General features: G+C 37.0%; 1 protein-coding gene across 1 annotated transcript in view; it reads right to left on the reverse strand.

The window, feature by feature from the left end:
• GRIK1 (glutamate ionotropic receptor kainate type subunit 1) overlaps positions 1 to 26,919 on the reverse strand; it is a 130,410-nt gene that overhangs the window by 9,599 nt on the left and 93,892 nt on the right. Inside the window, exons 17-19 of the mRNA XM_081819155.1 lie at positions 25,951 to 26,168; positions 12,823 to 13,048; positions 7,744 to 7,994 (exon numbers count right to left, since the gene is read on the reverse strand). Coding sequence (XP_081675281.1) covers positions 7,744 to 7,994; positions 12,823 to 13,048; positions 25,951 to 26,168 — 695 coding nt within the window. The remainder of the gene's footprint in view (positions 1 to 7,743; positions 7,995 to 12,822; positions 13,049 to 25,950; positions 26,169 to 26,919) is intronic.

Below are 26,919 nucleotides of genomic sequence, written 5' to 3' on the forward strand. Positions count from 1 at the left end.
CCCCTTTCTTGAACTGTGATTGAAAATGTAATCGGTTCCATAGCTTCAAATAACTTCTAGCTACATGTCTTTGTTTGGCTCGTTTGTCTGTGTGGCTCATCAAAGTCAAGAATGATTCTCCTTCTGTAGCCTTCCCTGTGTTTGTAATACTTTGCTTGTGAGTGGATGAGAACTGTTTCACTCTTTGATGCCACGAAGGCTGGTTTTCTCTATATCTAGAGCAGACCATTCCATCCTGCATCATGGGCAGGAATAGGTAATTCTGCTTATGGCAATAAGAATTTAATATGTTCAAGGTAACTGAACTTATTTGTAACATATTTGTATTTGGCCAAGCTTTTTTTTTTTTTTTTTTGTCCTGCTTCTATATTTTTATTTCTTTCCCACTTTTTATCAAACTTAAAAAATATTGTGTCTGGGGCGCCTGGGTGGCTCAGTTGGTTAAGCGACTGCCTTCGGCTCAGGTCATGATCCTGGAGTCCCTGGATCGAGTCCCGCATCGGGCTCCCTGCTCGGCAGGGAGTCTGCTTCTCCCTCTGACCCTCCCTCCTCTCATGTGCTCTCTCTCTCATTCTCTCTCTCAAATAAATAAATAAATAAATAAATCTTTAAAAAAAAATATTGTGTCTGGAAGAGAACTTTAAAGGTCACTCCTAATTCCATAGATAGGGAGACTGAGAATGAGGGAAGAACAATGACTTGCCCAAAGTCACATACCCATTCAGTAGCAGGACAGCAACCTGCATTCTTGGCTTGTGATTCCCAGGTCATGTTTCCATTGAGCCATTTACACTTTCTAGAGTTTGTTTGGTTTAGAAGACACTGCCATTGTACACTGGAAAAGTTATTTCTAGATAGTTATTAATTGCTTCCTGGCCTCTCTGTGAATTGGTGAATGTTTAGGTTTCCAGGCAAAGGAAAGCCTCTTTGCATAAATATAGAAACAACCTATTGAGACTTCTCCAAATCAGTTGTTAAATAAAGTGATCAAACTACAGAAGAAATGAAGCCAAGGACACTTCAAGGCATCTGATAATGTTCCAAGTGATACTTAGGACTTAAGATAAATGCAAAGTTAGGGTGGGTTGTCTGTGGACAACAGTTTCTTAGTTCTTATGGTTGGTAAAGACTAAGTGATCAGGGCACCGTTCTTTTTTTTCCGAGTTGAAAAATCCGAATATTTGAAGTTTGAGCACTTCAATTAAAAAATTGGGCAGAAAGGAAATTCTGGCCCTACTAACTTAAACTTAGTGGATAAATGGAACAACAGTAACTTCATTACATCACTCAGGTCTTACTCATTATTTCTGTGTGTATCTGGATGTGTATGTTGTAACATGGAGACATGGCGGTATTGTGCAATTTGGCCAGTTAGTCCTATTTGGGTTGCCGATTACAAAACTCAGACTCTGCACCGCATGAAACCACACAGAACATTTGGTTTTCTTATTTGTGCAAATAGAATTTCTTTGAAAATTTAAAGGAGAATCCCATTTTCCATGCTATCAGTCTCTATGGAGAGGATTTTGAAAGCAAAAATGATTTTAATATGCTTGTGCATCCGTGCATATAAAATTCCGTAACTGTGGGAAGCATAATGAGATGGTTCCGAAAGGCAAGTTAAAACTGCAGCATCAAGCAGAAATTTTTCATTATCTATAAGAGTTAATTAATAATGCCATTTGGCACAGTCAGATGTGCAGAAAATAGTGCAAGAAGTAAGAACGCTTTGTTTTCCTTTTGCTTTTCAAGGCCAGACTACTTCTAAATTGCTTACTGGGAAATAGACCTCATAGTTAATGGGCTTGGAAACTAGTTGGGATTCGTTGTTTTGCTGCTTTGCCATAGATAGTTTATACAGAACATAATATAATGCTAGTCAAATGCAGTAAGGTATTTGGAAATAATGTGGGGGGAAAGTTTAACTATATGATCCAGCTGATTTTCTTAAAGGCATTATCTCTACCCTGTGTTCCTTAGGTAGTTCCAATTTTGCTGGAAAAACTCTAAAATAATTCAGCTTATAATTTTAGTCTAAGACAAAGTAAGCTTTATTTTTTTCCTTATTGCATTGACTTATAAACAGGCTTGTTAGGAACCAGATTGGACGACATTATGTGCTCCATAGTTCTTGATGTACTTGTTCGATCTTTTCATACCTCTCTTCTCTCTTGCTAACTTGAAACAGTCTTCCTCAAGGCATAATCCACAAATAAACTGCCAGTGTTAATAAAATCTCACTCTTACCACGTAATTTGAAGTCAAATTGCTATATTCCATCCAGCTTTAAAGAAAACTCATGCTTACCAACAGTTTTAAACAGCTGTATTTAAGATTGCTGGGAGAAAACGCATGTAAAAAAAGCTATTTTAAAAACCTCTTGTACTAAAGATAGTTTTAATAAAAACTCATGTAAATGCCCTCATTTTGGAGAAAACTGTTATATGTAAGCTAATTTTTATGAAAACTAATGTGCACAAGTAGTTTTAAGCATTCACTTTCAGATTTTGTTAAAAGTGTCAGTTTCTGGATTACACTCACTGAGAAAGAATCTATGGAGATAAAACCTGTAATCTGTATTTAAGTAATTTCCCTGAGTGATTCTGAGGTACACCAAAGTCTGAGAACTAAGGACATAAAAAGAGAGTTTGGAAAAATTTTTTTCATGCTCAAGCCCTTTTTTTTCTAAATTTCACTTAAAATGCAGTGGCCCCTCGTGGGGCCACTGTGGTCTCATCAAGTCATTTACTTCAGGTCAAGAATTGGTTGTCTAGGGCATGTATAAAAGGAAAAAGAAGAGAGTGTAAGGAACCTACATTTCTGAAATGTATGGAGGTCCTGCAAGGGAACAAAGGGTGCAGAGACCAATTAAGCTTCCTATTTGATCATTTTGAGTAGGCCTAGCACCTATAACTAAATATGAAGGTTATCAATTGAATAGAATGAAATTTTTGTCTCAAAGATGTGCAGTTTCTTTTTGAGTTCTCTCTAGAGAGGATCTTTTGAATATTGAATGCCAAATATGGGCTATATATCTTGCTTAGAATTAGTGGTCATACCTCTAGAATCAATCAATAAACATCAGTGACTTACTGAATCTCAATTATATGCATGATTATGCTTTAGATCACTACTACACAATAGAATCAACTGGTTATCTTAAAAAAAAACAAAACAAAAAACTGTTGTCCTGCCTCCATTCCAGAATAATCAAATTAGAATTTCTAGAAACGAGATTCAAAACTTCTACTAGATCCTCACTTATTGCCGATTTGGGTCCTTATCTTGGGTGCAATGAAATTGCCCTTGATTTTTAATGCTTGTATGAGGAAATGTGGTTTTGGATATAGTTTGAACCTCTAAATTGGAAAACCTCTTTTACAAACTGACTCTGTATTAAGTTGCATGATAAATTGTACTTACTGTCCACCTGACCAGAGAACAATGTTTAATTTCTCTGTAAGGAACTAACATCTGTTAACCAGTATCTTTTAACAGAATTCTTATAAATGATCTCATTTTCTATGCCATTATATTATTTCATTTAATTCTCATAGCAAATATAGGTCAACAGATTACCTTCATTTTATAATTGAGGAAATTGAAGCTCAGAGAAATTAAAAATTACCCCCAATGATCAAAACTATTTTTTATTAAATGACAGCTATGTGCCAGGCCTGGCTGATGTGTTTTGTACATTATCACTGGATGAGATACACATTATCATGCCCGTGTTCCCTGGAGCATGATCTGTAGAACAATGGTCCATCAAGATGCTTCTGGGGAAAAACAGATTCTGTTATCTAATAAGTTTGGGAAATACTGAATACTTTCCAATCGTGTTGAAAATTCCCAATGCATCATAGCTTCTTAGACACACTGCGATATCATGCAGTAAAGGAATGTTTAGAGTAATGCTCCATGGGTCCCTTGACCAGAAAATCTTATTTGAGTAACACTTGCCAGTGGGACCCACTGGGAAAGATACTCCTTCAATACAACTGTAGACCTAGATATTATGTCCTGGTATTACATATTAAGAAACCAAGGCTTTAAGAAATTCAGTCACTTGTCTATGGTCATTCAGCATGTGTCTGTACTAGAACTTGCACCTAAGTTCTGTTGATTTTGAGAATTCTCTTCTGATTCTAAAATCTAGGACTCCAGGCTGCTGACTAATATCTATTTCTCTGTTAGTAAAGCTGAAATAAAATTGTTGAGAGGATTAAATGTAATGCTGTATCATTTCAAACATTTCAAAACATTTTGAAAACCGTAAAATAACATATAAATATCAGAAGTAGGTAGTATACAGCTTAAAGTGGCACACAAATATTAATTTTATCCAAACCTCTGAATTACACTTTCAAAAGATAGCTCTGTAGAAAAGTGAATTTTGTTATTGCTAACCTTGATCATCCAAACTTTATCAATCACCCTTATACTTTTTGGTAGCATCTTTGATTTATTAAATAGCCCTTGGGAATATAAACTTATATAATTTGTGATTTCTATATACAGAATAAATGAATTATGAATAATAAAATATTTATCCCAACATTTGACTCTATTGATTGTGAAGATGCAAACTCTGACCTAAGACAAAGTATGTTGCTCTCACTTCAATAATAGTAAATAAATGTTGGTGTAATTTATAGATATTTTCTTAAAAGTATGTTTATTTAAAGAAGAAAGCAAGACTGAGAAACAATCAGGGCAAGAGTCAACTTTCCTAAACATGCTTTACTGGAGAAATATAACGTTGATTGGAGAGACCTGTGGTTCAAAATTTGGAACCCATTTAAAGTTAAGCAAAGAGAAGGCAAAATGCTCCATGATTGCACAGATGGCTTATCTTTACTTCTGAGAAATATGTTTTGGGGGCTAACTTCATGTGTCAAAAGGTAATCCCATTAAGGAGAACAAAGACCAACTGATCCCATACTGAGGGAAGATGAAAGGCATCTTTAATTCCCCTACTCACTGTGAAGAGGAAAGAAGCTCAGAGGGATAGCAGACATCCTTCATAACAACAAATTAAGTATGCTGTTAGTTTTCTATGTCACCAAGCTCAGTTAGAGTGGGAATCATTTACAACATTTTGAATGCCGGTGGAAAATAAATCTATAGACATCTGTAACTAATGTGTATGGAATTTTTTTCTTCTATTTATTTTCTGCTTCCTGCCCTTCTCCCCAATATACTTGGAATGAATTGATAATGACGAAGGGTCCAGAGAAATGAGAGTGAAAGTGGCAATGCTCAGAAAAGATTGCTATGAGAACAACCACTCTATCCTGGGTGAGTAGGAAGGGAATAAAACAACATCTTGTGAAAATATGTTCATCAATGCAGAGTGAGAGTGAGTAAGCAGAAAATAGAAGATGTTATGCATTAGTTCCTAGTTTAGGACCTTGTTTGGAGCTTGCAAGAAACAATCTGTAGCATGAAAAAAAAATCACAGTTACTTAGAGACTTTGAGCATACTATGATCTGGACCTACAGAGGATTGTCAAGTAAATGTTATGTGAGAACTTGATGAAAATGAATTTCTACCCAGGGATCATTCTTGACTGTGTTGTGCCTTCCTGAGTGATTTTCAATTTAGCTAATGCTCTTCTGTGATGCCAGAGGTTTCAAGTTTAGTTTTCACTTTCTGGATCACGTTTTTCAATTTTTAAAATCCAAGACATCTTTGAGTCTTTGTGTAAATAATACATTTTAAATAGTGGAATCAATGTGAGTTGAACATCAACATTGTTATGGAGTTACTACAAAAAGATAGGGCTTCAGGTAGTTTGAATGTGTGGATCTACAGAACATAAGGGAAGGGAGAGGGAAAGAGGAGAAAGAAAGGTCCACAAAGATAAAAACAATTCCACAATATTAGCATTTTGTTTTTATGCTTTGCACTGTTGAAAGTCTGGATCTACTTTTTCATGAGGAAAGACTTGCTTATTTCTAATGCTTGACTATAGAACTAAGATAACCATTGTCTTGATGGTATAGCAGATTCTGGAAAATACACATATCTTGGAGTTTATATACCCTTAATACACCTCAGTTTCAACATAGAATGCACATCTGTTCTCAGTGCATTGAATTCAATGTCTAGAGTCCGTGAGTTTTGCTATCTTAAAGGGATAGGGAATTATGGCTATTTACGCTTAGTAGATACAGATATCATCAACAACACCAATTAGCAGAAACAATTTCTACTGGGCACAGTTTTTTTCCTTTAACTGATTACACAGTATGAACTGAGGACTGTGTCCGAATCCCCCTCTCCTCTCGAATTAATTTGCCACATTCTAAATCCGAAGATAAAGTGGTTCCAGAAGTGGAGTTGGTTGGATGAGTTTGCTTACACTGCAGTCCATAAAAGAAACAAAAAGCCTTGCATGCAAAAGAAATGAGAAAAATATAGAAAAAAATGAATAAATCAGAAGCAAAAATGAATATTTAAATGAAAATTTAAATAAAATGAAGCTGGCAATTATGAGAAGCACATTAAAGCGTAACATATACAAGCTTTTATTTTTCAAATTAGTTGCATAAAACAAGACACCTCAAGAGCAAATTGGAAGTTAAAACAAAGCAGAACAGTCCATTTTCCCTTTTAAGCAAAGATAGTTTTCTCTAACAAAATCTAAGAAAGGGGTGCTTAATATTCTCACAATTGCCTTGTAATTGTGGGAAAATTTTCAGGATAAAACCAAGTTATAATCAATCACCCCCAGCTCTGGGACTGTAAGGAGAGTTTCCACTTAAAGGAGGTGGGACTGGTATGAGATTATTAATCAGAACTGGCTACATAATTTGTGAGACCCAGTGCAAAGTGAAAATGTGGAACCCCTTGATTAAAAATTATTAATAATTTCAGGACAGTGACAGCTGAGCATTAAACTAGCCCTGTTATTAATTGTTTATAGTCTCAAAATTCTAACAATAACTTTAAATTGAACGGGTGGCCTAGTGCACCACAATGGGAATGAGCTTTGTACTTTATTTATTCTGGTATGCTTATGAAGGAATTCTCTTTCATACAATCATCTTATTCAGGTTGGTGTAAGTTCCTGGTGTGATTTCTATCAAAAATAAAAGTGACAGGCAAAAATGGTTGACTGTTGAAATCAATTATAATCCTAAATATAGTTTGGAAAAATAAAGTCTCTAATATATTTCGTTATCATTCTGTATAATTTATCATATTCCTGGTCCCCCCAAATTGGTGAGTTATCCTTTTACAAATCAGATTTTGAGAGAGGTAAATGCTCGGTTTCAAAATGCTACATTTATATCTTTATGTAAATTGCTTTGCATTAGTACATGTGCTCAGCATCTAGACTTAAAGAAAGGATGGTAACATTTCTCTCAAAGATCTTTTTATATCTTTTCCAATTTTGGATTTATTTCTTGCTTGCTTTATCTAGGGTTTCCATCTTAAGAGCGAATAACTGTTCAAGAAATTAACTGAGTTTGGAATTTCTGCACTGCCATTCCAAATAGTGCTAATTGGATTTAGTATATAAGGCGCTTCCTTCTTCTCATTAATAAATGATGGGGCTGCAGTGTCAGCAGCACCTGGCAGGGATTCAATAGCTCTTTGCTCTCAGAAATGGCTCTTCTGGGCATCTAATTCAATAGACTGTTACAAGGAAGGGCAGGCATCTTTAAACCCCCCAAACTTAAGACAGATCACGCCAACTAAAAACTACCTAGTCCTAGAAAGAGATGACTCACCTGTTCAACATCATTGTTCTTCCGTGATTTGTATATAAATTCTCCAATGGCTACAAATACAGAAAGGACCAGTCCAGCAGCCAGAACAATGAAGATGCCCCCAATATTTTCTACTCCCAGAGCACTGGCCTCTTTGTTGTCTTCCTCGGGGCAGCCGTTCCCCCGCCACCACTTCTCTTTCATCATATGCAGCTTGCCCTCTTCTTGTAACTGAAGAATAGCAATAGTGATTTTATCCCGGTAAGGAGAGCCTGTAAGTAAGGTCATTTGGATTTTGGTCACCAAAGGGTTGGAAGATGTCAGGAAGGATTATTGTCTTGAAGGTAACGACTTTATGGCTGTTGGGAAACCCCAGCCCACAAATTGACTCTAAATAATTGGAGGCTCTAAATAATTGGAAAGTGGATAGCTGACATGCTGAGATTCACACTTGCCCAGACTGTCTGTTCCTTTTAAGTAAGGAAAAGCTGAGCTGGGAATTCTGTGACGTACCTCTGCTTCTGGTGAGGTTTTCATAAATCTTTTCCCACGTTGGGGGATTTCGTTGTTTAGGTTCTATTTTTTCTCAGTTGTCTAATATTGTGACAGCCTGGCTAGATGATCACCAGTGCCATCTTGTCTTTTTCCTAGGGCAGCCGCTAGACATTTCCCAGTCTCCCTTACAATTAATTCAGTGTGGTGAAGTGACCAGTTTCTAGCCATTCGGGGCTAAAGTGATGTATATTTCCAGTCCTATCCCACGTTCTCCCAACATGATCCTCTACTTTCTCTCTTCATTTCCCCAAATATGCAGTAGGAAGGAAAGGACTTCAAGTCACTAGGGATAGTGGAAACACCAATTGGAAGGAATTTGGGTCCCAGGATGACTGCATGAACAGTCTCTCTTTCAACGCACAGTGGACCATGGCAAGGTCAAGAAACAAACATTTATGGTGTAAACCACTTGAACATGGCAGATGTTGGTTATAGTATTAGTCCCTACTGACTAATATACTTAGTAACATGCCATTAAGATTAGGTTTTGAAAACTTCAAAGGTTCTAAAAATTCTGCTAGGTTTGGAAAATTTGCAAGGACTTCATTGATATCTTTTATACTCAGTCTTCTCGTAATGTCACTGAACTTTTAATTATGTTAGGGTTTAAACAGTACTGACATCTGTCTGTAGCCATAGCTTGCCCAGGACTGGCTTCCTATGCCAATTTATGCAAAGGGAGAGATTAAAAGATGGTGAGATGCATTCACTCAATTTCTCGTTGGATGCTAAGAATTTTTGTTGGTATTTCTTCTACTTAGTAGGAAGGCAGTACACCTTCACTCTTTCTGTTGCAAACTTTAAAGTTCTTCTTGGTAGAAATAAAAAATGCAAAAAATCAAATAGCAAATCGAAAATGAGTCATCTTAGAACCAGAAGAGATCTTAGAAATCATATAGTCCAGTCCATGTATTTTGGCCTTCAAAAAATTGAGGATATGGAAGTATGAGTAAAAGTACTAGTTACTGGCAGAGGCAAGGACTTAATTCACTTCCTCTTACTTCTCACTTAGTGTTATTTCCCTGAAAGCTGCTTCCTCTACCCCACAGCCTGCCCCTCTTCCTGCCTTCAGCCTCCACATACACAAACCTTATGTTCCGTGGCATGTTTTATGTTGGAAAAGCAGAAGGTTAACAGAGTGGCATTTGTCATTTTTCCTTCTTTCCTCCCAAAACTTCCTAAAGTCATTGTCAGTACTCAGAATCAAGTTTAAAAGAAGCACAAAATGTTTTGGAGTTAGATTGTGGCTTGTCAATTAGAAAAATGGATTTTTGGTGAGAAAATGGCTCTTGTAAGCCAAATTAAAAGATATTGGCTGCTTGCTCAAACACCCCCAGAATAATGGTTAGTGTCAAAATTAGCACCATTAACATACCCATAGCATGTTGAGCAATTAAGTGAACCAGGAGAGCTTCGCTTTAATGTACAAGAAAATGCTCTGAAGAGCGTTAAGAATGATTCTTAACGGTAGTGGTTGCCGCTGTAATCATAGCAGTATACACAGTGGGCACTCAATAAATGTTGACTGAAGCTCTCCTTCTGCCTTCAGGCTGCGCAATACCTACAACATTTCAGACAGACGGGGATTGGATCTCCCTTTAAAGTTGTTCTCTAAGGAAGGTAATTTCCAGCCTCCTGGTAACCTGTTTAAGCTGTAACTGCTCTCATTCTCTTGAAGTTTTATTTTAAATCCCTCAAGAGGCACATTTCCAGAGCTTCTGTCCTGAGAGTCTCAAAGAAGCAAAGTCTTCAATTTTGTGTTGTGACTGAGCCCACTTTGCCAGTCTTTGACCATGTGAAAGAGTTTAGTGCTTTCAGGGAGTCAATGAGGAGGGCAAGGCCAGAATTGTGTGGAGAATTTTTTTGTATCTGAATATATTTTAGCTTCAGTCTTGTCGTTATTGCTTAAGTGGACTGAGTGACATCAGAAGTGATTTACTATTACAAGTCACTTGAAAAAATATATATGTACACACACAGGTCTTCCTGAATAGCACCTGAGCTTTCTTAAAGAGTCAGTTCATCATAGAAGAAACATCTCACAAATTTATCCAACAGCTGTATTCCCAATGGATGTATTCTCTCTGAGGTCTGCCATCTGTTCCAATTATTCTTTCATTGTTTTTGGTTTAAAAGCCTGACAGGTTTATAACCAGTCTGAAAAATTCCTGGAGTGTATTTCTTTTTATCTAGGGAGGGGGAAGAGCTCTTCAACTTTGGAGCTCGTGTGTCAGAGTATGGATGAGGATGGAAAAAAGTAGACTGCATCAGAACACTCAAATCTCTATGTCATATAATATACAATGCAGTGATACTCACTGAGACGCATTTACACGAGGGCAAAGTCATTTTCAAATTGTGCATTCAAATTAATGCATTAATTCAGGACTGTCGCTGAAAGAAGCCCCTGGTTTCCTTTCCATTCTCCCTACCCCCAAACTTTAACTTTAGTGTTATATTCATTCATTAGAAGAAATGTCCATTAAAAGTCTCATAGTAAAGTACAAATATTCTCAGAAGGAATGATACACAATGTTATTTTCTCTCATTATTACCAGATAGGAAATTTGGTGAGCAAGGAGTAGTGTTGAAGGTGGTCAAGGTGGGCTGATGAGGTGGAAGATAAAATGAGGAAAGTGCAGTTTTCAACTCTATAATTTAATCTAAACATAGTTCTATTATGAAACTACAGTTGCTCCTCTGAGAAGATGTAGAATATAACACAATCAATCTTAAGGTCTTGATTTTGAAGATTCAAGGAAATGTACCCACTTCCGGTACTTTTGTCTGACTTATGGCCCATTTAACTAAAATCAGCAGTTGTGTGATATAAAAAAATAGCATCTGTCTAACTCTCCCCACCGCTATTACGGAAAATGAGGTGGCAAAGCTTGGTTAGGGAGATAGTAGATTGTTTTACAAAAAGAGTCATAGCATTCTTTTAATTAGTGTCTAACAATCCCACTGAGCCTCCTGTAGAATGTGTTCACTTAATCAAAGGAGAGTTTACCATTTGGGAAAAAGAAATATACTCTTTACTAGCAATATTGGTATTTTCATCAGGAAAAGTTATTGAAAATAAAGGGACAAGAAAGTAGTTATAGGTTCCCTAGCTCAATCATTCTTCAGGTTTATTTAGAATACAGTCTTGATAACAATAGTAACAATAATAATAAAGTTAATTTCTCCATAGCATATGTTTCTAACACCAGCTAGACAGCAGGGAGTCAAACTGGTTGCATATTCATAGTAAAGGGTAAAGAAACTTGATCTTTATCTGGTTAATTAAATTAATATTGATCAAAAGTTGAATATGGGATATATATAGTCTTTTTTCTTAGATGAATTTGTGGCTATGTGTCCGAACATTTAGGACAGTCCACCTAAAATCTGATTATTTTAATGAAAAACGAAACATCTAACAAACTTGTGTTCAAATTCCCACATATGCAATTGACTAGTCTGAAAGGCAGCTGCCCCCTTTGGATGACCATGTGGTCTCTAAGTTTCCATAGTTGCTACCATTCCCTATTGCTTCCTCAAGCAAACAAGTTTATTCAGTTATGATATCTGCTTGGCCTCTATAAGCATTTGAGTTTGTGATCCTTGTCTAATGTTGAGGGTTGGACTGGACAATCCCTTTCATACAACAAAAATAATAATATAAACCAGAAAAACTTATCTATCTTGGATCCTTAATAATATGACTTGACTGTAACCAAGATTTCTGCTTATTAGACTACCCAGTGGTCTAAGGTGGCCCCGGATTTCTCTCCCTTGGAATGCTTATCACAAAATTACTAATCATTCACTTGAGAAAAGCAGATTACCACCATACCCAAACCATATATGGTACAGTTTTCTATAGAGAGAGAATCCATAATTGTCCCTTAAATATAGAATATAGTTCTATATGTTAGACATGCAAGAAAACCTTGCTGTATGGGTCTGTATGCCTACAAGGCAATAATATTCCTAGGGAAAACAGTAGCACAAAATACAGAAATAGGAATATTTGGAGGTTTTAGATAGTTATCCTTGATTGTATCTAACATATTGCCAAAGAATTATAATTTAATCTTTACCTTTCTTCCTTTATAGGTATAGCTTTGGTTTTACTTCTGTTGACATAGAATTCTATATGCATAATTAATTTTGTTATATTCCAATATAATTTAAGATAGAAAAACTAGATAGGCATGTATAGGTACTGAAGACAATAATGTCAAGAGGATTAATCAGGAAGATATTCTTTTAAAGATATTTTTTGAGAGTAAAATAATAAAATTGATATACTCAACTAGATATCTAATGGTAGAGCTTGAAAGAGACAGTGGGTTGAAAGTTCATTAAGTTAAATATCTGGGAATTGTCAATTCAAAACATGCTTCTGACCTACATGGGCATTTCCCTTATTGATTAGTCCACTAAAGGTATTGTAGAACTTCTCAGAGTGTGGAGTAGATATCTCTGAGTTTACTCCTTTCTATCCTTCATAATTGACATTGCCCATCTCAGTCTTGGCTCATGCCTTGCCTCTCTTACCGATAGGTGTTCCCACTCCATAACCTTTGGAGTCAATGAGGCCCCCAATCTGAGTGAGGTTGCAGTTTCTCTGTGTCACATACTCAATGCTGGTGGACTCCATCAGCAGGGCGTAGTCAGTTGTGAGTACTCGTTGGATCCCGTCATCACTGTTTTTAACCAGGGCAGTCTGCTGTCTGCTGCTCATAAAAGCCCACATCTTCTCATAGGTGGATATCTTTGATTTCTGCAGGGAAAGAAAGAACACCCACCAGCAGAAGAGTGCTGAGAAAATGCGTCCTAAAGCTATTCAAAATCCCGGTGGTCCAAATAGTATAGAGATTCTTTCTTTTCACATAGGAAACCAGTATGGTTGATCCTTGAGCTTCAGTTTGTAGTTGAGAAGAGCCCAATTTATTACAGGGAAACATTAGAAGCATTGAGGCAGCTATGGAGGAAAAGGAGATCTTACAGATTAGCAATATAAGACATTGGCTCAAAGTCCTTTTGTTGTTAGGGAAGAAAGAACACTGGTATTGATGACAGCATTTGCCTAATGAATTGAGGCCACTAAGAACAAATCCTCAAGGCATACTGGATCAAGGAATGACTAGCTCACTCCAGGACTCTACTCATTGACTCCATTTCCCTTCATCCCCTAACTTCAGCAGGTGCTGTTTTCCTATTTTCTGGTATGTACGTCTCTATACCTGATACAGCATGCCTTTGCTGGGGACAGCCCTGAGATAAATCACATGCTATTGCTGCTTTGTTTATGAAAGAACTGCCATTCACTCTTATCTTTTCTGGAAAACTTAGAATACAAATATTCTTTACAAGTTAAAATTCAGATCAGAAAATTCTTCGTACTGTAGATGCTTTTTTATGTCCATATTCAATTTTAATTGCAACTCTTTTTTAGAAAATGAGGACTGAATATTTCATTTCAAAGTGTTGTATGATGTCTTTCCCCTTATTCTTCAGCTTTTTGATAGATTCAATAATAAACCATAAATATGATGCATATGATACATGCATCTATACATTCCATTATCTCATTATCTTACTTTCTTTGTTAAAATATACTGCCTTAGTTTTCATATTGCTTGGATATGGACTTTCTATTCTTTTGAATAATGATCTATGACTAGACATTTACATTTTACTCCGTAATTTCCATATTTTTCCAATTTTTTTCTGAATTTGTCTTCATTTGCATCAACACTCCCCTCCATTTATCTTGAAAATGAAAAACATTATGGGAATTACTGATAATTCTGAGCTAATTCCAGGCCCCACACATGAGACAGCTTCTCTGGCAGGCATAGGGCGTATCATCTCAGGAGTGCAGAGAAGCTTCAAACATGACTTGGGGCCATAAGCAATAAATGGAATACCTGTGGAATCCACTCTGGCGTGGTTATTCATGCTCAAGTGTTCCTGGGGGCTCAGTTAATTCCTAACTCTATTTAGGACCTGGGTTAATGCTGTAGGCTTTATGAGTTAAGGGAGGACAGATGGCTTTATTTTGGATTGTTAGGCATTTGAAGATCCCCCTGAGAAAGGTCTTGTGAGACAGACAACAATTCAATAAACAGTACATTATAGATACTGGTATTTTATGGAAGACATTCTATCATGATTAGGCCCCTGTGAATTATTCCTCAACCCCAGAGATATCTGCAAATTGGAGCTCATGTCTCCATGACAAAGGCATGGTTTTTGGTATCAGGGTCAATGCCTCATTTGTTGTGTGATTTCAACCTCTATGAGATGGATAATGCTAAATTTGTAATAAAGAGCTACTCGAAGGAATACGGGGAGGTCAGTCTGTCTTTTGGTAGTAAATGCACAGCTGGGAAAATTTTTTCCTCCTTCAGGAAACTATGTTAAGGGAAAATAATTTTGTTAGACGTATGAAATTTTAAAGTTGTCAGAGACTTTAGAAATTGACTCAAACTGCTGTTTTCACAGAGGAGGAAATTTTGGTATAGAAGGTCTGGAGACTTCAGGAAAGTCACAGAACTAGTCAGCATCAAAGCTAATACTGGACCCCAGGACTCCCAATATCCAATTCAATGCTCTTTCCACTGGACCATGATGATCTTAGGGAAGTGGACGTCCTTATTGCCAAATTTCCCCTGAGAATGATTTTATTTTTTGATTTTTTAAAGATTTTATTTATTTATCTGACAGAGACACAGAGAAAGAGGGAACACAAGCAGGGGGAGTGGGAGAAAGAGAAGTAGGCTTCCTGCTGAGCAGGGAGCCTGACGTGGGGCTCAATCCCAGGACCCTGGGAGCATGACCCGAGCTGAAGGCAGATGCTTAACGACTGAACCACCCAGGTGCCCCTGAGAATGATTTTAATCTTATTTGCTCTACCTTTGACAATAGCCTAAATTCATCCACTTGTATTATTCCCTGAAAAAGTTTGCTATTTTGTATCATGTTAACACAAACTCAGAGTCAGCCTCCACATTAAAAAAAAAATCCCATGAAATATCCATTTTTAATCATATTTAACTTTTATTATTAAAAATGAATGTTGTAAATAGTTAAAAAAAAACTGGATTTTTATTTTAAGGAAGTTGAGGACAAAACAAAGTAAATGATGGGTTCCTTCATGGTAAATGGACAAGGACTTGAAGGACAGGGAGGGAGATGAAAAGATTCAACGCAAAACCTACAAGCCTGTCATTGAGCCCCATTAGGTATGTTCTCAAATTATCTGCTGTGGGGGATTGTCTAATTTCTCAATACATGGCAGACCTATCTGTGGTCTTACTATATGTGACTAGCATACAGCTTGTATAACATGTGGCTCACCAAGAGCACTCAACAGCCTTCAAAGTAATCTACACTCAAGGAGAAGTATCCACTGATCATGTACTTGGTGCTACCACGATATCCATGAACTACAAAAATTCTCAATTACTACTGTCAATTTCTTTTCTTGTCTCATCACAGCTTGGTAAAACAATGTTTGCTGAGTTAGCATGTTCTTTTTTTTTTTTTTTAAAGATTTTATTTATTTATTTGAGAGAGAGAATGAGATAGAGAGCATGAAAGGGGGGAGGGTCAGAGAGAGAGGCAGACTCCCTGCCAAGCAGGGAGCCCGATGTGGGACTCGATCCCGGGACTCCAGGATCATGACCTGAGCCGAAGGCAGTTGCTTAACCAACTGAGCCACCCAGGCGCCCTAGCATGTTCTTCATACCACAGTTTGAGTAGCTGGAGGTCATGGATTTAATTCAACCATATCTACTTCTTTCTTCTCAGAGTAGAAGGTTGTCCTTGACCTGAACTCCCTGTGGTGCTGGAGGGGAAGTCTAGCTGGCATGGACTCCTTTGAAGCATTGAGGGCAGAACTGTTTCTCAGTAAGAAAACTACCACTTGGGAGAGGGCTTGGTCAAGTGGAAGGTACAGGAAACATTCTAAATTTCTTTGACCCCCTCCTGCTATTCTTGTTGGGACTTAATGATGGCAAACAAAATGGAACAGAGAATAGAACCCTTCTGCTTCCAGTTAAAGTTCTCTTTCATCATTTAGAAATTTTGCTCTTGTGGGGTTCCATTGTTTTCCACATTTGGAATTATAGACTATTTGAGAAACTGAGGAGCTTAGATATACAGAAAGACTCCCAAAATGTGGCTACAGAATAACCTTTTTAACTGTTAGAAATACCTGTAGGTGGCTCAAGCATCTTAAGACACAATTTTCCACCTTTGAAACCTACAGGAAGAACTTCATGGTTGGAAGAGTTTCCCTTAAGGATTCTTCAACCCCTACGTTCTACTTTTTGGACCAACTCCTTCATTTTTCTTATGCAGGTCCTGACTTTGGAGACACACAGAAGGTCACATTTTGTTAGTGAAAGAGCCAGCACAGAATGAGGGTCTCTTTCTTCTTTACTCCTGAGTTCTGTCCATTGTGATGCTCTGTTATGTAATGTTTATTTTTTGTTAGGTCAAAAAGTACTATTTTGGTAGTAGTTAGATTGATTCCTTTTTAATAGATTTTCCATTTTTAAGACACAAATCTTAATAATTCTTACATGGAACTGTTTGAATGGCAGATATTTTTGCGCTTCTAAATCATCTGTAGTCTCAGCCTGCTAAATCATTTTAAATAATATATATTTAAAAAATAGAAACAGTGAATGCCTCTTGTTTCAATGAATATGTCAAAGGTTAATTAGAATATTTGTAAAGTACTCTGAGCTTCTTAGCAAAAGTACCTAAAACTGAAAAGGCTTCATTTATTAAATCTGAAATCGTCTATCTTTTTTTTTTCAAATATTGCAAGAGCATCAGGTTTAGATAATTTCATTTTGCCTAGTTAAACCTGATTATGTGGCTATTCTGTTGCTGACGAAACACTATTGGCAAAGATTAAGCATATTTTCATCTAAAATCTGTTATAAGGGAGTGTTACTATATCTCCATTTGATGACCATCATTTATTTCTCCTTTTCCCCCTACGGTGCATGCAAGTTAAATACTCACTGGGAAATGATTTACAATGTGTCTGTGTTCAGTTAAAAAGTACTTATTGAAAATAGTAATAATCACCAGAACATGCAGTGTCTACTGTTTGCCAAGCACTGTTCTAAGCGCTTTGTGTGTATTAATTCATTTAATCTTTACAGTGATCATATGAGAAAGATGCGATTTTTATGCCTCTTTTATATTTGAGGAATCGGGACACCACATGAGGAAATGATGAAGCCAGGATTTGATTCCAGCAATCTGGCTCCAGGCTCTGTGTTCTTAACCAACAGGGAATTAGCTATTTGTTTCAATACACCGAACAACAAACTCATGGTTTGGTTAATGTTTTAACAGCTAAATTTTCTAAAGAAATAATTGTAGTAAGTAGCAGTGCTATTTTTCTACGATAATCAGAACTGTTGCACCTCTTGCAGTCGGCATCTAATGTACGGAGCTATATACATAATTTAGGTAGCTTACATTTGTATAGGCAAAAAATTAGATTGTATTTTCAGAAGTGTGACACTTGGAACTTAGAAGGAAGTGTGGATATTGTTTCTATTTTTTCCTTTAACAGTTTTTTATGTTTCATATAATTCTGTTGTTTGCAGTTGCAGGGTTTCTGCTATAACATGTAAAACAGGTGTAAATTCTATAGTGTAAGATGGTCTTAAGACTGATAGAACCTCCACTTTATAGACATATCCCTCTAATATATCATTTTTACTGAAATAAGCATTATTTATCACATTATTTCTTCAACCAGGTTATAGAGCTTCTACACTGGAGATATATAATCTTAATACTTAGTAGAATGAGTAACTGTGCAATTCTGCTTAAGACAAATATGTCTGAAGACTTACATATAGATCCATGTTTATATATGATTATTTATACATATATCCATAACCCCACATGTAGACATACACACTGGGGATAAATTATTCATATTTAATCTTTGTAATCTTATCAAAAATGCTATTATGAATATGGTGAATATATGCATGTTGAACAAATAAAATGCCAAAAACAGTTACATTTTAAAATCTTCAAGTTACTTTTTCTTTAGAGAAATCCTGATTTAAGATAAATCTTAAAAAATCAGCTAAAGACCTGGAAATCATCTATGTAGAAATGCAAGTTTTGAAGCAGATGCATCAGAGGTAAATAGTTTGTCTTTAAAATAACCATTTTCTTTAACTCACAATTAAGTATATTATTTCATTAAATAATATTTTCTCATGGAATTTTAAAAATATGATTTAATTTACAAAAATCCCTTCGAAAGGAGATCTCAGAAGAAAGCATTTATACTTATAGTGAGAGCCTCTGTCTTTCAAATGTATGTAATATGAGCATTGCAGTTGATCATGCTCTTATCTTGAATTGATAGAAACTTATGACATTTGCAGAATCTCCAAGGTTTTAAAAATTCACATGCTCCCTTTAAAAAATTCCCTCAGTGGGATTTAAACACCTTTTCTAAAACATTTTTCATGTTTTTCTCCTGTCTAGAGTTAAAGATTGGTCCATTACAGGCAATATACCAGGATTTGAAAAAGGTTAACTTTAATTGACTTCATGGATTTCTTCCCAAACAAATACATTTTTAACATACGGGGACTTAAGCATTTTGGGTACTGATGGTAAAATTAGCTGAATCTTTCAAACACAAGCTAATATCTTCTTATGCAGAGAAGTTTGAGAAATGTCTTTCATTTTGTGCTTCCTTATATGACTATTTCTGTCTGGAACCTGTCTCCCCATAATGGCTCATTGCTTCAGTTCCACTGGTGTGGTGCTTAGTAACTTCCTTGAAATGTTTTTGGGGGTTGATGACAGCTCCTAACCACTCCCTGGAAGGAGATTATGAAGGTTAGAAAGTCCCTTATTCCCGCAGCCAGTCCAAAGTCCCTAGACCATGAAAGCCAGAAATGACAGGTCTGTTACGATTTTTTTAAACCTACTTTATCCAAGTCATTTTAGACTGAATCATGATATAATCTGTGTAATCCTCTGGCTTGGGTCTGAGAGGATAGTGATTTGTTACAAGGCAAGCTTCTACTGAGAAACATTTCTTACATGAGTATTTTCTACCCTTCTGGCTCACGAGGACTTCTGATGTTCACACCACTTCCTGTCTACACAAGACATGCTCCTAAATCACGTGCGGCCTTGTGTTTAACAGGTCTGTGTGCATCTTGTCTCTTCATTGCTCTTCAGGTCTTTAAGCTTTGCACACAATTTTATACCTGTCCCCTCCTATCTCTTACAATGCCAATCTCAAGTGCTATGACGAGAGCTATGACTGGAGAGCCTGGAAAACATATAAACTGAAATGAATCCTTCTGAACTACCTTGCTCTGCTTCTCAGCTGAAGTCTAAGGACAGCCTTACCATCTGGTTGGCTATCTACCATCTGGAAATGGTTCCTCTGCAAACACCATGTATGTACCTAGGAAAGCTTTCAAAAACAAAGGTTTTGGTCTGGCCTAGCCTCTGATGGTCTTTGAGATCTTGGGCACTGGCACTCCCTCTGGACTTCTGTGTCCATCAGCAGAAGACACACCTTCCAGAGATCACTGAGAGTAAAAAGTTGAGCAAAAACCAACATAGAGTTGTTGGTTTTTGTTTGTTTGTTTGTTTGTTTTTTAATTCACAGAGACTGAAAAAGTAGGACTAATAACTAGGGGTAAGTGGGTACTAATGGTGACGTTGGTGGTGAAAATTCTAATATCTGACTTCCTGATTGTTTACAATTTGCCAAGTAGTACTGTAAACACAAGACCTATTTAGTCATTTATTCTTTAAAATAGTCTTATGAGTTAGCTATTATCTTCAATAAACAGAAAAGGAAATCAAGGTGTGGAGCTTAAAGAACTTGCCAAGGTCTAGGTAGCTAATAAGCAGTGAAGTCAGAATTTGAAGCTATGCTGTCTGGCTCCTGCAATCTGAAGCACTTCACCGTAAGTTTTAAGTTGTATCCCAGCAACTGGGGTTAGGTATATCTCCTGAGAAGACCGGCTGGTATCCTCAATCTCTGAACAATGGACTAGCACCATTATCCTGTTTGGAGGTTGGTTTGCAAGGGGCGTTGGGAAATCCTTTTCAGGCCTCAAAATGTTCTTAGACTTTTTATGACAATGCTTTCTTCAATTGGAAAAAAAATGTGACTTGCTAAATTGTCATCATGAGACCAGAGTTTGGACTATTCCATTTATTCTGAAAGGTAATTAATAGAATTACATCAGGAGAAAAAAGAGAACTTTCACACTTTCCCTACCTCCTATGAGAGATGGAGAAAACTAGTGTTTTATTATACAGAAAAATATATATATATTTATATTATATAGAAAACTAGTGCTCCATTATGAAAGGGGAAGCTGTAGCTGGTTGCCCTTGCTGTCAACTTACTTGAGTATAAAAGAGGAAATGGGTCATGTCAACTTTGGGGAAGCTACACCCAAGTTGTGTCCACAGCTTGGCCATGGACTAACTGATCTTTGTACTTCCTAAGATGCTGGTGGTGGTCTCAGGGGTTTGGGAGGGCAGGGAAAACCTTTACTGTTCAGGCTTTTGAAACAGTAGAAAGAACTAAGCAATTCCTCAGCAGAGAGCTGAGAAACCAATATAGTTAATATCATAGTATTAATTAGTACTATCCCTAGTGGAAAATAAAAGGGAGTTTGTTGAAAAATTCTCTACGTGAAGTCTCTTGAAGTTCTGAAATATTAAAACACTGACTTAAAAAAAAAAGTCCATTTATTAATTGACAGCCTGACAAGGAGAAATAAAAGATCCCCTGATATTTGGAGAATTTCCTCAAACATTTTCAACAGTCCCTGGACAGTTGATAAAATATTTTGCCTCTCTTTAACCTTGTCTTGGTAATTGGCCTAGTGGTAACTGACACCCTTTGACCAAATGGGTGTTATGTCATCCACAGTGCTTAAGACTTTAAGACTCAAAGTGCTTATGACCTTGAGAAAATTTGATGTTTAAAAAGCATCATTCATTAACTGAGTGAACTTGGCCACAACACTTAGAGTTGTTCCTTTCTTTATACACAATATCAAATTCTAGCTGTCCATCTAAAGCCTAGTGAATGCATATGGAATTGAATTTATGATTTAATCCTAGTTCTCTTGTGCAAATTTACAGCCCCTGATGACCAATATAGTTGTTCTATGTACAAATGACTCAGTGGAGGAAAACTGCTTCAGGCTCTCCTGTCTCAGACACATAGTACTTTGACCAGCACTTGCTTAATAAATGTCAGTTTATTTCCTCAGCCTTACCTGAATTCACATGGTAGATAGTGCAATTTCACCCAAGCTACTTTAAAAAATTAAATTTTGCTTTTTTTTCATGTTGAAAACAAAATAAACCAAATCTGAAATCTGGGGTTGTGCTGTCTGTAAAAATAGGAAAGTCTAAGGAAAAAAACCCAATGGATTTTGATTAAAATTTTAGTGAGCAACTTCTGGCTATACTTTTCAAAGAGAAACTTCTCTAAATGCTTGTGGCCCAGAGGCCACATAAAGGGATTAGTGTATTTTGCGTCTTCACAGATTTTGGTAATTTCTATAGTCCTTTCTTTTTGCTACTTCCTATTTCATAGCTGTAAAAACAATTTAGAATCAACCTGAAAGCAAAGAGACAGATTTCTACCATTTGAATGCTGCCAAAGGGATATATACATATATATATATTTCCCCCCTCCCCCCTGGGAACAAAAGTGTAACTTTAAGTTACACTGTGTGAGATAAGGAAATGCTTCTTATTAGAAGTTTCCTTGTGATTGAGTGGAGATGAGACCCATCTGAGCAAATGGCTGATGACCCAATAATGGGTCAGAACGTGTTAGGTTAGACTGGGTGAAGGGGGTTTTCCTTATTCATTCAACAGCCCAAGAGAGGATATTGTCTTTGATTAAGAGAGAAAGGGAGGGAGGCCTGATGGCACAGCAGAGGTGAAATAATGAAGACCTGGCTCACGACTGAGTTTTTTGACCATTAACTACTGTCACTCAGTGACTCAAGGTAGAACTACCCTGAGAGCTGAAAGCCTGGAATGTTTCTTTCCCTTGTGGAATAATCCAGCTTAAAAACCCTGAGTGTGTATCCCTCTGAAGCTTTCTGACAGCTTGCCTCCCTCAAGGGGAAAATGAAATCGGATTTAGTCCTTGTTCTCTTTTTGCAAATAAATTCCTTCATGATAAACAGGGTTGCCTGGCTGCAAGGTAACTTGCAAATTGAGAAAAATGGCAACAGTGTCTCTTCCTGTGTGGGTCTCTATTATCCCTCCTGCCGTGGTCTGAATGTGTCCCCCTCACATTCATATGATAATCTTTAACCCCCAAAGATGCCGATATTAGGAAGTGAGGCCTTTGGGAGATGTTTAAGTCATAAGGATGGAGCCATTACAAATGGGATTAGTGCCTTAAGGCTCCAGAGAGATCTCTTGCCCCTTCCACCATGTGAGGTTACAACGAAAAGTCTGTGACCTGAAATAGGGCCCTCACTCGACCATGTTGAGACTCTGATCTCAGGCTTCCAGCCCCCCGAAGTGTGAGAAACACATTTCTCTTTTTTTTTATGAGCTACCGGGTCTGTGGTATCTCATGATCATAGCCTGAATGGACAAAGACACCTGTTTACCTCCTTCTGTTTGTCCCTCCCTCCTCTGATGAATTCCATCTTTCTATAGAATTCATCTTTTTGAAAACATGTTTTCTGAGTGCCTACTGTGTGCCAGGCATTGTTTTAGCTCCTGGGGATGTAATGGCAAACAAAACAGAGCATTTCTCTACCCTCAAGAAGCTTACCTTGTAGCACTCTCTGAAGTTTGGCTGAACCCTGGCTCTTCCATTGACAGCTTTGTAAATTTGGGGCAGGTTACTTAACTAAGCTGTGCCTCATTTTCTTCCGTGTAAGGGGGTAATATTAGTACTTGCCTCAACCGGTCTTAATTAGGATCAAATGAGATAATATACGTAGAGCATTTACAGAGTGTGTGGCTATGAGCTAGGGTCCTGGGCAAGCTGCTATTGTCATTGGTGTTGTTGGTGCTTTTGTCACGTTCTTTCTCCCTGAGATACTTCTTGACTCATCATTTGCCTGGTGACCTGAGGGACCACTTTAATTCGTGCCTCATTTTCAGGGCCAAGGAGCAAGCAGGAGCCCTCTCTGAAAAGGCCCAGGGAGCAGAAGTTGTGAGAGTAGCACATGACTGTTGTAGGGAAATGTGCTATCCAACATACTGCAATGGATCCTGCTGGAAAAATGGGGACCGGTACCCTTGATATACAAGAAGCATGTGAGCAGAAACAGATCAAAAGGAGGCTAAGGGATGCTTTGTGAATACGCAGACTGTTTGTACAGTGGCAAAGTCAGGTCCATCACTTTTGCAAAGGGCAGCCTCCCCCTCTTCTATATTTGTAGTAGATCCTTCTCTGCCTCTACTTACCTACTTCCCAATACTTTAAAACTTTTTGATACTGGTAAAAGAGGTAAGTCATTTCAGATATTTTTTCAGACATACCCAATTCTACTTTGGCAGTGTCCCTCGGTCCTCTATGCCTTGTAGGTAACTTTTCTGGTTTCTTTCTTTCTTTTTTTTTTTTAAGATTTTTTATTTATTTATTTGAGAGAGAGAGAATGAGAGACAGAGAGCATGAGAGGGGGGAGGGTCAGAGGGAGAAGCAGACTCCCGGCCGAGCAGGGAGCCCGATGCGGGACTCGATCCAGGGACTCCAGGATCATGACCTGAGCCGAAGGCAGTCGCTTAACCAACTGAGCCACCCAGGCACCCAACTTTTCTGGTTTCTGACAAGTATCGTGATGAATCACTAGCTTGAGGTAACTTCTGTCTCTTCACACTATTGATTTCACAAAAATCCAGGCTTTCATAAACTTGGATAACCATATATTTAATGTCATTTGTCCTTAAAACAACACTTGTCTAGGGTACAATCACCACACTTTATACATTCACTAAATCAATGATATATTTCTTAAAATGACGTGCTCGCTTCGGCAGCACATATATTTCTTAAAATGAAAAGAGTGTTTAAAAATCATCTTTTTCTAACATAGGGGAAAAGCAAATCCTAACTTTTCATGTTACTCTATTTTTGATAACCCCCTGGATTTTAAAACAGAGTAATTTTATTTTTTTAAATTTTTTAATTTTTTAATTTATTTTTTAAAGATTATTTATTTATTTATTTGACAGAGAGACAGCGAGAGAGGGAACACAAGCAGGGGGAGTGGGAGAGGGAGAAGCAGGCTTCCCGCGGAGCAGGGAGCCCGACGCGGGGCTCGATCCCAGGACCCCGGGATCATGACCTGAGCCGAAGGCAGACACTTAATGACTGAGCCACCCAGGTGCCCCTAAAACAGAGTAATTTTAAACTTAAAACAAAGTAATTTGTATTTATTAATGTTATTGTTAATTGATAAAATTTACTGCAAAGGTAGTACCTATTTTGGTGAATCAATACTGTTATACAAAGAAGCGTCCCTTTTTTCCCACCCATAGTTTTTTTGGTTCTAAATTAATATTCTTCACCCGTTTTTGTCAACTCAATCTTGGGGTGACAACTTCATTTTTGGTAAGCTAGGTATGCAGCCTTGACACAGGTGTGCTTTTAGAGTTTATTTTGGTTGCATGACTGTTTTCCTCTTTTTTTTTTTCTTCACATGAGCAGCTAAAAGAAGGTTCTAACTAGTCCCTGTCTAGCATCAAGTTTGTGACTTTGAAAGATAATTTAGTTTCTAAAGGTTTTGTTTTCTTCATTAGTAAAGTGAAGGGCTGACCTTCATGATCTCTAAGGTGTTTTTGCTATCTCTACAACTCCCTGGATCTATTGAAATCCATTCCTACCCCAGGGGAGCTATTGTATCTGGGATTTCCTAATAAAAGTACTAAGGCTTATTCCATAAGCAAGGCAGAAATCAGTTGCACTACTCTAAGTAATGAAAAAGACTTGAACAATGAAATGCACCTGACAATAAAACTATATTGACTCTAACTTAATTCTCCTTTGGTGGTTTGGAACGCACTCCTGGCTATTGGAAACTTCAGGCCGTCCTGGGGGCACTGTTCTCATTGGTACAGATATAATATTTGACTGGTGTTCCCCCCCCGGGGAATTTTTTTGGTTCTAAATCTCCAAATAAATTCCAGTATCAACACATTTATTTGTTATCTGCTCTATCTCATTAAATACAGAACACAAAGAACAAAAAAATGATATTCAAGTATTCTGTATTCTGATTATTGGAATTTCCGATTAAGGAATTTTTATTTTATGGGCTCCATGAATGAGTTATTCGTTAATGGCTGGTTAGGCTATGTTCAGAAAACAGCATTTTTTTTTTTTCTATTATAAAGGAAGAAGATACTGATCTGTAGATCTGAGTGTACTAAATTGGGGATAGAGGAGGCAAAGAAATTGCTTTATGCTGACTGCTGAGGGCACATGGGTTCCTTGTTATGGGAGTGTGTAATTATAAGTTTTATTTAAAAAAAAAACAAAAACAAAAACTGCCCACATCTTTTTTTTTTTTTTTTTTGGAGAGACTCTTTTATTCCACATTCCTCTCCCCTCAATATGAGATAACCTTTGAGAATACATTGTCCGTTTCTTACCTTGAAGAAGGTCATTGTTGATCCATCTCTGACTGCCCCGTATTCTATCTTGGTTTGCTTTGCCAGATCATCTGCTGAATCTATGGGGGATTCCATTCTCTCTACTGTCAGGAAGGCAGCCAGATTGGCAGTGTAGGATGAAATGATGATTAAGGTGAAAAACCACCATATCCCTCCAACTATCCTGGTCGATAGAGCTTTGGGCATCAGCTCTGATCCTGTGATGGTATCACCAGAGTAAGAGAGTTAAACAGAGTTAAGAGAAGAGGGAAGACTCATGATTTGACACTAGTCTAGGGAGATAATGCATTTTTACGACATAAAAATTATAAAGCCATTAAGGGCTTACTTTCTTGTGTGTAGGTGAGATAGAAGTGTTTTTTAGAAAATAGAGGAAAATCTAAATGATCTTTTATCACTAATTGCAGGTATTGCTTAAAATGTAATTTATCAACATTTGATGGTATTAAATGTTTTTAACCCTGAGTTATTCCATGTCTAAAATTTATAGAGTTAGCTTAATTGCTTAGATTTGGATTTGTTTGCTTGTTTTTGTTAAAAAGTCAACCCCAAGACTTTGGGGGCTTTTATTTAACTGTCTGATATGCATCTTATTGTGTGAAATAAAATGTTATCAGTCTTTGTACAACTATGAAAGCTTTGAAACACTAACTTATTTTTGTTTAAGATTAAAGAATGTGAGAAACTTTTAAAAGATTAACGTACTTTAATAAAACTTTAGGATTTTACAATCAAATGAAATAGGATAGAGCTACACTTGACAGTTGATGAATCAATTTCCATTGTTTTATGTTACTTTTAAAGTCAAAATTATTTTTTTCTAACGTATATTCTTGTGTGACTGGGAAGAATATATTCACTGAAAAGCATGCTTTTGTCCTTTAAAGTGCTCGCCTTTATTTTTTTATTTAAAAAATTTTTTTTAAAGATCTTATTTATTTGAGAGAG

This window comes from Leptonychotes weddellii, chromosome 1 (genome assembly GCF_054177405.1).
Source record: "Leptonychotes weddellii isolate Sample4059 chromosome 1, ASM5417740v2, whole genome shotgun sequence".
Taxonomy (NCBI): Eukaryota; Metazoa; Chordata; class Mammalia; order Carnivora; family Phocidae; genus Leptonychotes; species Leptonychotes weddellii.